This window comes from Trachurus japonicus, chromosome 13 (genome assembly GCF_045865225.1).
Source record: "Trachurus japonicus isolate A0001 chromosome 13, Traja_1.0".
Lineage (NCBI taxonomy): Eukaryota > Metazoa > Chordata > Actinopteri > Carangiformes > Carangidae > Trachurus > Trachurus japonicus.
In genome coordinates, this window is record NC_140919.1 from 29,262,903 (window position 1) to 29,275,367 (window position 12,465).

The following is a 12,465-nucleotide window of genomic DNA, read 5'->3' on the forward strand; positions in this document are numbered from 1 at the left end:
TTTCTATTACGGCAGAATGAACCTTTCAGAAGCTTCGCCAGATTATTTACATTTTAGGTTTAGCCAAGAACTTTTATCCAAAGTGACTTAAAGCGAGTGAACAGGCAGTGGGGTTCAGCGTCAGGACACACGACTACTGGTGAACACAACCCTCGACCTCTCGGTTATGGGATGGACATCTTCACTACTTGGCCAGCCTGCCAACATTGTTGGCCCATGTATAAAACAAACAAACAAACAAAAACAACAAGAAAAAACAAACAAAACATAAAAAATGAAAGACTTCCTGTCACAAAGACGGGAAACACAAACTCAGTCAGTCACTAGACTGCCATTCCCTGGTCCCACGTTAACCCTTTGTCCCACACAAACACACAAAATCTCCACAATCTGCAATGCATAGACCTGCACACACAGACACATGTTCACTCAATGGTGCAGACATACAGAACTAGTAAAGCCATTGCACACAGTTTGCTACTTCTGGTCCAGAAATGGTGTTAGAGTACAGTACTGACAGTCATGCGATCACAACTGCAGGCCCCATTCTTACATCTTAATAAATGTGCCTTTTGATTTGAGTAATCAATAACTTATGATTTCTAAGTAACTCTGTATTAAGTACTATTTTCTTTTTTGGTTATTGATTTCTGCCAATGTGCATATTTTCAAATGTACGTATTTATTAGTTTCAAAGTAATTAATGAGATATTACCTGTTTGTTTATTTATTTATTGAGATATTTATTCTGATTCTTTATTTTTTTGAGACAGGTTTTTATCTTCCGTGCTGTCTTACTTCTGACTTTGTGCCAATGTGCTGCTTTGAGGTGTTACATATCGTGGGTTTGTATCATTATTAAACCCTCACTCTATATTTTAAAATCAGTGTCCTCTTCTGTCTCAACTGTGCATGTCATTAACTCACTGCGCCTTTTCCAAAATCTGGTATAAAAGCACATAATTTCACAATGATGCCGGAGGAAAAACCTTTAAGTGTGCTGTTTGTACAACAAAGATTTACGTCATTTTCAACATTTGGATAACACCATAATGTGCTTAAACTTTGGAGCAATTATTGTGGGACAGTATGGATATCTCCTATTGGAAGAGAGGTATACAAAAGACTAGCGACCATAAGGTAACAAAAACACTTTAATTTAAAGTTATTCACGTACAAAAAGAGGGCACAGCATCAAAAATGCTATGTAAAGATAATCAGTCCATCTCTGACAGAACAGACACAGACTGTGATGAGATGTTGTCCTTTAGGTGCTGCAGCTGGTTCATGGTCTGTCACCGGCCAGAGTGCATATGCTGTCTTTTATGTTTGAGAATCTCAGTGGAGGTGAGGTTCAAGTCTTCATTACAGACATCACAGTGATAAACTCTGGTAAGACTGGATGCTGACGATGAGCCTGCTTTTCCCTCTGCTGGCTCTGAAAACCACAACATAGTATACCCACAATTAGTCTTACATTATTAATCTCTTCAAGATTTATAGGCACAGAGTGTCCGTCAGCCACTGAGTATGGTAGCATGTGCTTTTGTCTAACAAATTTAATACTAAAAACAGACAAGATAATCAAAATAGAAAATAAGAATGATTTGAAATTCCTGACCTTCGTCCTCCTGCTGCTGTTCTCCTGCTGGCCTGCAGGAGGCCTCGTGCTGCATGCGCTCCAGTGGAGTCAGAGGCATGTAGAGGTCACAATTAGGACAGCTCCAGAAAGTGCGTAAACACTCACTGTAGAGATCCCTTGAGTCCTGAAAATCACACAGGGAAACACAAAGATCAATGATGCTTAATATTTTTAAGCACTTACACAAACACTTATCTGTTTGACTTATGAATCCAAAAGAACACCTAGAACTACCTAACAATTGCTTCGTTAAAATATTTGGTGATGTTTATGATCGTATGTTGTGTGTATGATGAGGAGACAAATTAACAATCCACATAACAGTACAATTATCCTCAAGGACAACTTCCAGATCCCTGGAAACACATAAATTCCACCTATGGGCTAAACAACCATCTAATGTATCTCCTTGTATCTCTAATGCCTCTGTGGCACTTTTTCAGACACTCACAGCTAAACAGTTGTAGGTGAAGGAGCTGGTGACACGGAGGCCTCCTTTAATGGGGTGCGGCTTGGCCTCAGCTCCTGGAAACAGTGGGTTCAGATCTGGAGCTTTGCTGTGAGACAGCTCAGACTCAGACTGAGGGCCGACGTACAGGTTCTGGGTCTGGAAAGCTGTGAGTCGCCGCAGGCTGTAACTGACCTGAGAGGGAAGATGAGAGGAAAACAGAGAGCACAGAAAGCGTATCGTTTATGATGAAATTGTAAAAAAAGATGAATAAGAGACGAACACCACCACCACACACGAGTAATACATATTCAACATTGTGTGTATGAGCTACATCGTACTGTAAGCTCCAGGTCAGCACTGCAGCAGTACCTCGGTGTAGAGCAGGAAGCGGACCAGGCCGTCACTCAGCTTCTCCAAGGTTCTGCGCGACACCCCCTGGACAGCCGCTCCTCCAATCGTGCTCTTTCCCAGCTGGGCCAGCAGGAGGCGCTCCCACTCAGTCCTGAGACTAAGAGCTGTGGACAGCACCTTCAGGGCGCCCTCTGGCTCCCTCAGCTCCAGCTCCAGCCACCCGTCCACCACCAGACGCGTACAGTCTGCATTACTGTCCACAGAGTTCGCTACCAGCAGCAGAGCCTGGTGAGGAAATGGAGACACACAGAGTTAATGCTTATACGTCATTGTGTGACGTTACCAGAGCTGGGAGTTCTGAGGTAGATCATGATAATATAAAGATGTGTCCCTCAATAATGATGGAACATTATGAGTAGTTTTGTGACATATATTGAAGAATTAAAACAAAAAAAATAAAACAAAGAAACAAATATCTATCAAAAATCTGATTGTTTTAAAAAAAAATGTAACCCATAGTTATCTATATCCATATTTTATACAGTTGACATTAAAATAGTTAAATAATTGATGAGAATATCTGGCTAAAATATACATATGATGTCAAAGCCATATATGAAAATATTTATATAAATAATTATTTTTTCTAACAAAACTCCAATAATACACTTCTACTACCACTACTACTAATAATAATGATATTAAGAAGATGAAATTGTATGTTAAAGCCCCTGTACGGAGCTTTTAACTGGATATGCAAAGGTCTCTGGTTTCTGCTGATGTGTCTCTGTTACCTACAACAGCAAATGAGCCCATCAGTGTGAAGATGCGCTATTTCTAAGTAGTCTAATTCTACACCTCTGGAAGGCATGGTCGGGTCGGACCACTGACGAAACGATACGAATGCACACATTACGCTGCTAAAAAAAAAAAGAAAGAAAAAAAAAGCAAGTCCCGTCTTCTTTCCGACGTTTCCAAAACAAATCTACACGCGCCTGCCAGACAAACGTCTTCATGACAGTGGGAAATGCAGTCTTCATTCCGCCGCTTTCGTCCACAGGGGCCGCCAAAATCAACACTAAATGAAAAGTCTGTACAGGGGCTTTAAGTGGTAGAAATTATAATAAAAATAGAGTTAACTTGGTCCCAGTTTGCTGTACAGGAACCAGTGTATTGATGACTGAACAGCAGAACCTGTCCTGGAACATGTGGGTTTAACATAACTCTGTGTATATCAGGTGACTTCACAGAATGTTATCAGGATTAATCTATGACTAATTAAGAAAAAAATGTGCAGTTTGTGGTGGGAACAGGAAGATCCCACATCTCGTACTAACTTGCAGTGCTGGAACCCGCACGCAGTTAGACAAGTATGGCTTGTTGGTCTCCAACAGAGTGACGAAGGCTAGCAGCTGGTGTCTGCTGCTGTCCTTTCGCTCAGGCCCTGCAGGCAGGAAACGGAGACAAAGAGGGAGAGACAGATGCGATATGATGAGAGACACACACGGTAAGAAGAGTGAGAGGAGGAAACACGTCAAGAAAACAAACAAAAAAAAAAGACTCAACGTCAATGGATCATGAGGCAGAGCAACAGATGTTATTTAGTTATGTGGAGAATGTGGACTCCAAAACATGAAACCACTGCTGAGAGAAACGGTGGAGGCTGTCGTTCAAGTGCAGAGCGAACAGGTAGTACTTTAACGTTTACCAAGTAAAGATGAAATATTAAGAGAAATCTAAAATGTTAAGATTATCTTAAATAAAAGTTGTTGATGTTGTTCAAACGTATATCTTGATGGTTGATTTACAAAAACACTCTCTGGGTTCCTCTCCTTATGTGACTTTAAGGTGTGTTTTGTTCTCATGTACACTAAGTGTGTTTTTTGTACACAGCATGTACCTGTCTTGTCACGTTCAGCCTGCTGATGCTGCTCTCAACAAATTTTCCCAAGGGAAAAACTTGTTTTGTTCTTTGGTGTGTGTGCGTCATCCTAACTGTTTTACTTCTTTCCAGATAGGGCTTTCATTGTAGACTTTTGACTTTCACATCAAATCAACCACACCAGTGAAGAGAAACTGATAACACAGTAACAGTAGGTATGAAGTGTATAGATTTTACATGTGTTACTTTTAAACCAACACTAAGTAACTTTTCAACCTTCATAAAATATTTTCATAACTTTTGTGATGGTACATCGACTTACAAAAAGTTGAATGACACCTCTGTCATGGCCTGAGGGGGTCTGTATCACCTTCACTGGCACTAAGCAGCTTTGAGGAGCATGGTAGGAACCAGGCTCTTACTTAAGTTTCACTTTCACTTTAGCGAGTCACGACGAGGAGGGAGCAGGCAATGCGGTACGTTCCCGTCGGATTGTGTATGTGTGTTTACTGTGAAATGATCCACTGGAAACAGAGAAACTTAGTTTGGCCGTCTTCTGTTAATTTCCATGCACCGGGTGATCAGAATTTTTACAGGGCTACGTGCTGGTGCTCATGGGAGATGGAGTCTTCCTTCAGGTAAAACACTACCGCTTTGGGCCACTGGCGCCTCCAAACTCAACCAATATTGAAAGTTCTTTAGTACTGCTTTAAAGGTTACGTTTGAGATGTTTACCCATTTCTCCGTTGTCATCCTCAGGCACATGTAAGACCTCTGGGTCACTGGCAAACACACTGGTTGGGTGGATGACCACTCCCTGCTTATTCTTTGTGTGAAACACCTGCAAAATGTGACATCACGAAGTGGAGGAAAATGTAAAAAAGAAAAATTCTCATCAATATTTCAGTCACCACTTAAACAACTGTCAAACTGACACAAGCCCCCCTCCCCCCTTCTTTAACTTCTAGATGGAGTCAGGGGAGCTGACCTGCTCTGAGTCCTTGCGGGTGGCGTTGTGGTCGTCGGGCAGTGCCAGCTGAGGGTAGAGGCCTCGGCAGAGCAGCAGCTTAAGCAGAGCCTGCTGGCGGGAGGGCAGGTCCTGACTGATGGTGACTGCCTCCTGCAGCGCTGACATGTTGTGACGCAACTTGAACTTGACCTCCTGTTGAAGACCAAACAGCAGCACAGACAGTGTAACTACCTTAAACACGCACAAAGACACAGACAATACCTGACTCTGTGAAAATAAACAGACTTGATTGATACCACATGTGTTGCACTTTCTATATGAGGATTAATACTGTGATATAATGTTGTCAGAAACCACACACCTCCCCTCTTGGTCAGTGGGAAGTAAGAGAGTATTTCTACTATTTTTTTTAAAATTTATACTCTAAAATGAAGATCGCCCTGTGATGAGCCAATGAGTAAGACTTCCATGTATTTGCTGGCTGCACCACATCATATACAATGCTGCTACCTCACTAAAAGATCACATCCACAGCAAACCGTGAAGCAGCCAAATGAGCTAACTGGTTAGCAACAGAAAGAATACTCTGTCTGATTGGTTTAGAGCAAGGTGGCATGGTGGTACAGTGGTTACCACTGTTGTCGAGATGTCAAGATCATGGGTTTGATTCCCATTTCCCGGGGCCTTTCTGTGTGGAGTTTGCTCCCTGTGCCTGAGTGGGTTCCTCACCAGCTTCCTCCGACAGTCCAAAGACGTGCACACTGGGCTGACTGGAGACTCTAAGCTGCCTGTAGGTGTGAATGTGTGTGTGTGTTGCTCGTCTCTATGTGTCAGCCCTGTGATAGCCTGGTGACCTGTCCAGGGTGTACCTCACACTTTCCCTATGTCAGCTGGCTACACAGCAGACTTAATTTATGAGCGTTAATGTTGGAGTAATTAAAATTATTAAGTAGGTAAGTTAACCTTTTTTCCATGTTACACTGTGAGTTCACCTGTAAATCCATGTTCTGTCCTGATCCCTCCTTGTCCTTCTTCTTCCTGCCCGTCTCCTCCGTGTCTGATCCTGAGGACAACTCTCCATCCTGGCCCTCCTCCAGCCTCAGGACTTTACGTCTGCTGCCCTCCTGCTGCTCGTGATCTCTCTTCAGCTGGTGCAGCTTCCTCCTCTCCGTCAGCCTCTCCCTGCGCTTCCCGCGGTCGCCATCGGAGGGAGCGCTGTGCTCTGATTCCAGCAGGCCGTGGCTTCTCAGCAGCTCCTGTCGACCACAGAGGACGCTTGTTTTGGTAAATAACATCCACACATACAAAACACATACAACTTTATTTTAAATGATGAGCGTGGCCTACCTTGAACTGTCTGCGTAGGTTGACCATCTCATATAGTCGCTGCTCCTCCAGGCCTCTCCTCCGGCACCACTTCCTTGAGCCCCCACCTCTCTCTCCCTTCACCTGTTAGTGAGACATTATAAGTAAAGCTAGACGCATCGTTTGCTAGAGTGAGAAATAACAACGCCGTCACGTAATGATTCTGTCACTGACCTCCACCCAGGCGTTGAAGGTATTGAGCAGGGTAAAGGGGTCTCCCTGGTTGCTGTGCAGGGGCTGCCGGGCGGTGGCACAGTCTGGATTGTGCTGTGAGCTGCGGAGGAAAGGTGACTGAACGCTGAGGGCCGCGGCTACAGTCAACACGGGCTCCACAAGGTTAAATACAGAACCCAGTACCAGCATCTTCCCTATAGCAAACAAACAAACAGACACTGAGTTCAACAGGGAGAGACTACGCCCTAAATTATACTATGATGCATTTTCATTGAATTCACTTCATTTAATTGTTGTACGGTTGTGTAAAGAAAAAAAAAATTGTTATGTGGTTTTGGTGAAAGGAATCTTACCTATGACCACGTCCACAGGCAGCTGTGACAGCAGCTTCCCTATAGAGGTCAGTTCACCAACACTGTCTAGCGCCCCCTGCTCTTTTAGATATGTAACAGCAGTCTGGATACTAGCAGCTGGAGGTGGATCGATGAAGACAAAACACATTGGATCTCCAAGACACATGCTCTTCATCTGCAGGAATGAAAACAGCAGAAGTGAAACTAGTGTGTCACTCTGGAAGAATTGAAAACATTATGAAAATGAACCGCTGTGCTGAAGACCTGGAGAATGAGGGAGTCCAGAGCAACTCTGTGGATTTCAGGCACAGGATAAGGTGCGAAGGCGTCGTAGTCGGACTCGGCGTACAGGCGGTAGCACACGCCTGGACCTGTACGACCAGCTCGACCTTTCCTCTGCTCAGAACTGGCTCGGCTGATCCAGAACTCCTGCAGTCGTTGCATCTTGGCCTTCGGATCAAAACTCATTTCTTTGACCTTTCCTATAAAAGAGCACATCACAGAAAACAAGCCGGTTATACTGTTGTTACTAAACCTCTGGGTCAGTCACATACTGTTTTTTTTGCTATTTACATTTTTTAAGACAAAGTTTTTTTCTTTTGATGTAAAATCTTTGTCAGATGCTGCTTTAAAGGATGAACCCTTAGTGATGAACATAGAACCAGTTCCATACCTGAGTCGACAACAAAGCGCACCCCATCAATTGTAACCGAGGTCTCAGCAATATTAGTGGAGATGATGCACTTTCTCACCCCAGGAGGAGCAATGTCAAATACCTGAGGAACAACATAGAGGCAGAGAGAGTGACAACAACGAACTAGCGTATCAGGTTCAAACGTTACATCCAAACAAAAGCTGACTGTGCCTTATCCTGCTGGGCCAGTGAGAGCGTGCTGTGCAGCGGCAGGACTATCCAACGACGTGTGTGCGTGGCGTAAATCTGACAGGCCTCCTGGATGGTGGAGATCTCCGCCACACCGCTGAGGAAGAGGAGCAGGTCGCCGCGCTCCTCCGGCGGGTAGCGCTGATCGATGCCCTGCAGGATACGCAGGTACGGCCGGGGATCCAGTTTTTCGGAGCGTGACGGCTGCTCCTCAGGTGGAATGGGCTGATATATCACCTTCATTCAGGAAACATTTGGACAAATGTTGGATTCTTAAACCTATGAAATACATTTCTCTTTGGAATATAATTTCCTAATTCGTGTGAATGCTGAAAGCACTGCTTTTAGACCTTTAACACATTTTTTACATTTATCTTATACAATTCAGGTATTTTTCCACTGTGTCATGTCATTCAGCCTCCTGCTTACATATTCTACTTTTACCCTTCATGTATATTAGTAATGGTTCAACAATATTCTTAAACTCTCAGTTTTAAATATATTTGAGTAGACTTCAACTTTTTAATTTCTTCATACTAATCTTCAACAATTCAAGTAATTTCTAATAATTTCATACAAAATCAGCCTCCTTCTTACATGTTCTACTTTTTGATCTATTCTCAGCCATTGCTTAAAGGGATAGTTCACCCAAAATTCAAATTTCATTATTCATTAAATCTCATTATCTACTCACCCTCATGTTGTCTAAGGGCTGGGAGAAGTTTCAGAGTCCTCCATGCCTTCTCTGAGTTACAGCGGGGCTCCGTGCAGCACTGCATGTCCATATGACGGTTGCGAACGGAGCTCACTTTTCTTCGTCCAAAAAGACACACCAAAAAACATCCAAATACCTCCATAGTGCTTGTCTGTAATGTCCCTCTTGTATTGAAGCCCCAACATGAGAAATTGTTCCGAAAATTTTTTAAAAAGTATATGTTTTAAGCTTGTTTGTAGCGGAAGCTCCCAGTACTGCTCTTCCTGGTCCGTCCAAATCTCGCGCGATTTGCATTGACACCCAGTTCACGGCTCCGCAAATCGCGCAAGATTCCGGCAGAGCAACACTGGGAGCTTCCGCTACAAACAAGCTTAAAACATATACTTATTTAATTTTTTTCAGAACAATTTCTCATGTTGGGGCTTCAATACAAGAGGGACATTACAGACGAGCACTATGGAGGTATTTGGATGTTTTTTGGTGTGTCTTTTTGGACGAAGAAAAGTGAGCTCCGTTCGCAACCGTCATATGAAGATGCAGTGCTGCGCCGAGCCCCCCTGTATCTCCGAGAAGGCACAGAGGACTCTGAAACTTCTCCCAGCCCTTAGTCGACATGAGGGTGAGTAGATAATGAGTGAAATTTGAATTTTGGGTGAACTATCCCCTTAAGCTATGTTAGCACTGGTTCATCCATTTTCTTAACTGTCAGGTTTGCTGCAGATTTGAACTCTTCAAACTGTTCAACTGTTACACTTCAACATGCAGGTTTCCAGCATTTTCTTCTACCTTTTTTTTTAAAACATTATTACTGCTTTTAGTCCTATAAAACCAATCATCTCTCAGCTTACAAGTTATATGTTTCAGCTATGGCATCAGCCTTTTCAACATTGATTCAGCAATAGCATTGGGCTTTCAGCATTCACACATTTTTTCAGGAAATGCTCTTTCTAGTTTGATGCTTAAGATTTGCATTGCAGGTGGCAAGTAATTGTAGTCAACCACTAAACTACAAAAACTATATCCAACTGACAAATGATGAGAATTTTTTTTATGTCAGTATGTGATTTATTTAGCAGCAAGAATATTTTCATTTGAAAGAAAGACAAATGTTTTTGAATGTTTTTTTCCTTTGTGGATGCATGGATTGTGTATTTTCACGTGTCCTCTCCTCACCTGTATAGGAAACAGTCTGCCTGGAACCTGCAGCACAGGAGCGCTGCTGAAATAGTCAGAGAACAGTTTGATGTTGATGGTGGCGGACATGAGGATCAGACGCAGGTCCGGGCGTTCAGCCACCAGAGAGCGCAGGACCCCGAGAAGGAAGTCACAGTGGAGATGTCGCTCGTGGACCTCATCGACTATCACCACCTGGTACTGATCCAGCGTCCCGTCCTGCTGGATCTGCCGCAGCAGCAGCCCCTCCGTCAGGAACAGCAGCTTGGTGACTGCGGTCCGGGTGGTCTCAAAGCGGATTTGGTAACCCACCTGAAAATTAGGATTTTATCTTGTGAGCTCTGACAGTTTCTTTTTTTCACTGAGTAAGTCAGCAAATATAGATCTTCATTTTCTATTACCTCAGGTTTAATTAATTTCTCTGATTAATTATTCAATGTAGAGTTATGGGAACATCTTTAAATTTCTTACTTGGTTACTTTGTTATCATTCATTTACAAACACAAGAAACCCTTCGATATATAATGAAATTACCCAAACAATACTAAGCATTTCTTTACTGCATTTGTTTGTTGGGACGAATAAAGGATTATCTTATCTTATTTACAGCTGTAATAGCATGATGCCATCAAATATGTTCATTGTGACTGGAAACAATCAGTTGGCAAATGTGCGAAATTTTTGTTCACTCAGTTAATCGACTCAACCAGTCAAATGCAGCTGGACTGGTGTTGGGCCTTCAGTATGTTTCTCTACTGACCAACTATTAAAGTACATGGGCCTCTGCCATGTTTTTTATCCTCCCCCCAAATAAATGAAAAACAGTTGCAGCTTTGCAGCTGCCTCTGACTGGATGACTTCTGTGTGGACATATCATTAGGGACATTATTGTAGGATGTGGTTGATGGTCCCACTCCCTGATCTGATCACACACCTTGGAGCCGTACTGATTGAGACTCTCAAAGCTGACCCTCTTTGCCAGGGATATACAGGCAATACGTCGAGGCTGAGTGCAGGCGATGTTGTTAAAGCCAGATGCCAGAAGATACTGAGGTACTTGAGTGGATTTCCCACAGCCCGTGTCCCCTGCCACCACGACCACAGGGTGCCTTCGCACCAGATCCACTATCCGGTCCCGGTACTGGAAGATGGGCAGGTTCTTCTGCTCCCGGCGAAGCTTGGCCAGTTTTCCAAAGCTCTGCCTCTGGCTGAAGTCCAGGAAGTGCAGCAGAGCCAGGCGGCAGTCGGAGACCTCCTCCCTGCCTGGTCCTGAGGTTCTCTGCTTACTCCTGTGCTCCGACTTCCCCAGACGCTCCTCCACGTCCCTGGTGCACACGGACACGTTGATCCGGTAGCGCGCATCATACTCTTTAGGGAGGCCAAGGTCCACCTTTCCAGTCTTTGATCCGTGTTTCCCTTGGTTTTTGTCCTCTTTTCTCTGTCCGTCTCCCCCTGACCCAGACATGTCCCTCTTCGTCTTGAACCTCTGGAAGCGGTCAAAGAAAGCCCAGAACTCCCGGTGCTCCGCGCCGCCGGCCTGGATGTAGTCATGCTGCCGGAAAAAGATCTCGTCCAGCTGCGCTCGGCACTGCGGGCTGTCCCAGTCCCAGCTCCGGCTGGCTCTCCTCCCGTCGGCCGCCATGTCTGTAAAACTCAACAGTATTCACATGTACTGACAGAAACGTAAAGCGCCTGTCCTCTGTCTCTGACTGAGACCGTCTTCAGACTTCGTTCACACAGGAACCTAAACGTTGTATTTGTGTGTGCGGGACAAACTGGACCTGAACCGTCGTCCTGAACACCAACTCAGACCGCAGCTGGGACAATAACATGTTACAACCAGGTTACAACAAATCAACACAGCTGCAGCCACTGCGGAGACCGGCGGAACAATAATACAGTGGGACTGCTTCCGGTCCATTATTTAAATTATTCCGAGTAGAAACAGGTTCCCGTTCAAAAAAATTTAACATGACCGCAGTAAAATAACCATGAGTCAAACATACAGCACTGACAAAGCACACTGGACGAGGTAACGTAGGAAGGTGTCAGCAACGAGACATACTCATACTCAACAACATCACTTAATCCAAAGGAACGAAGTTTAACACAGCGGAGCAACCATGTGAAAATAGCAACAGTATCAAACACAACTGTCTGTTGTAAAAAAAAAAAAAAAAATGTATATATATATATATATTTTTTTTTTTCTATGCACAACCTTGCATCTTTGGAAACAGAATAATTTTGCGCACAATGTTTGGCCTGGTAGTCATTGCCCTTGTCATGTAGTCCACCCTGTTGTATGGAGACAATGGAGACAGGTATAAAATAAAAACAGCATACATTTTGAACTAAAAAGTGATCTGACATCCCATCATTGCTCTGTGTTGTAATTTCCATCATAGGCACGGTTCATCCCCCTCAGTCTCTCAATTGGTCTATACAATATCATGCTAAAAAGGGATATATAAGGGAATACTGTATATTGCAAACATTACACTAT

General features: G+C 43.7%; 1 protein-coding gene across 1 annotated transcript; it reads right to left on the reverse strand.

Annotated features, from left to right (window-relative positions):
- Window positions 1-1,137: 1,137 nt before the first annotated feature.
- Window positions 1,138-11,890, reverse strand: dhx34 (DEAH (Asp-Glu-Ala-His) box polypeptide 34). The gene is made up of 16 exons (XM_085795850.1): window positions 10,894-11,890; window positions 9,960-10,271; window positions 8,054-8,308; window positions 7,862-7,964; window positions 7,453-7,670; window positions 7,189-7,363; window positions 6,836-7,029; window positions 6,644-6,745; window positions 6,289-6,552; window positions 5,315-5,488; window positions 5,062-5,167; window positions 3,782-3,888; window positions 2,463-2,729; window positions 2,094-2,285; window positions 1,622-1,766; window positions 1,138-1,438 (listed from the first exon to the last, which is right to left on the reverse strand). Exons 1-16 carry the CDS (start codon window positions 11,599-11,601, stop codon window positions 1,296-1,298), a joined length of 3,465 nt encoding a protein of 1,154 aa, XP_085651976.1. The 5' UTR covers window positions 11,602-11,890; the 3' UTR covers window positions 1,138-1,295.
- Between the last annotated feature and the right edge of the window lie 575 nt (window positions 11,891-12,465).

What these genes read in the sequence shown, in the direction of transcription:
- dhx34 (XM_085795850.1), bottom strand. Translation starts at nt 11,601, where the DNA reads ATGGCGGCCGACGGGAGGAGAGCCAGCCGGAGCTGGGACTGGGACAGC. An exon ending in GCGCTTTGTTGTCGACTCAG is followed by an intron (nt 7,671 to 7,861) that starts GTATGGAACTGG and finishes GCTCTTTTATAG; the next exon opens with GAAAGGTCAAAGAAATGAGT. An exon ending in CCTTCAACGCCTGGGTGGAG is followed by an intron (nt 6,746 to 6,835) that starts GTCAGTGACAGA and finishes TCTCACTAACAG; the next exon opens with GTGAAGGGAGAGAGAGGTGG.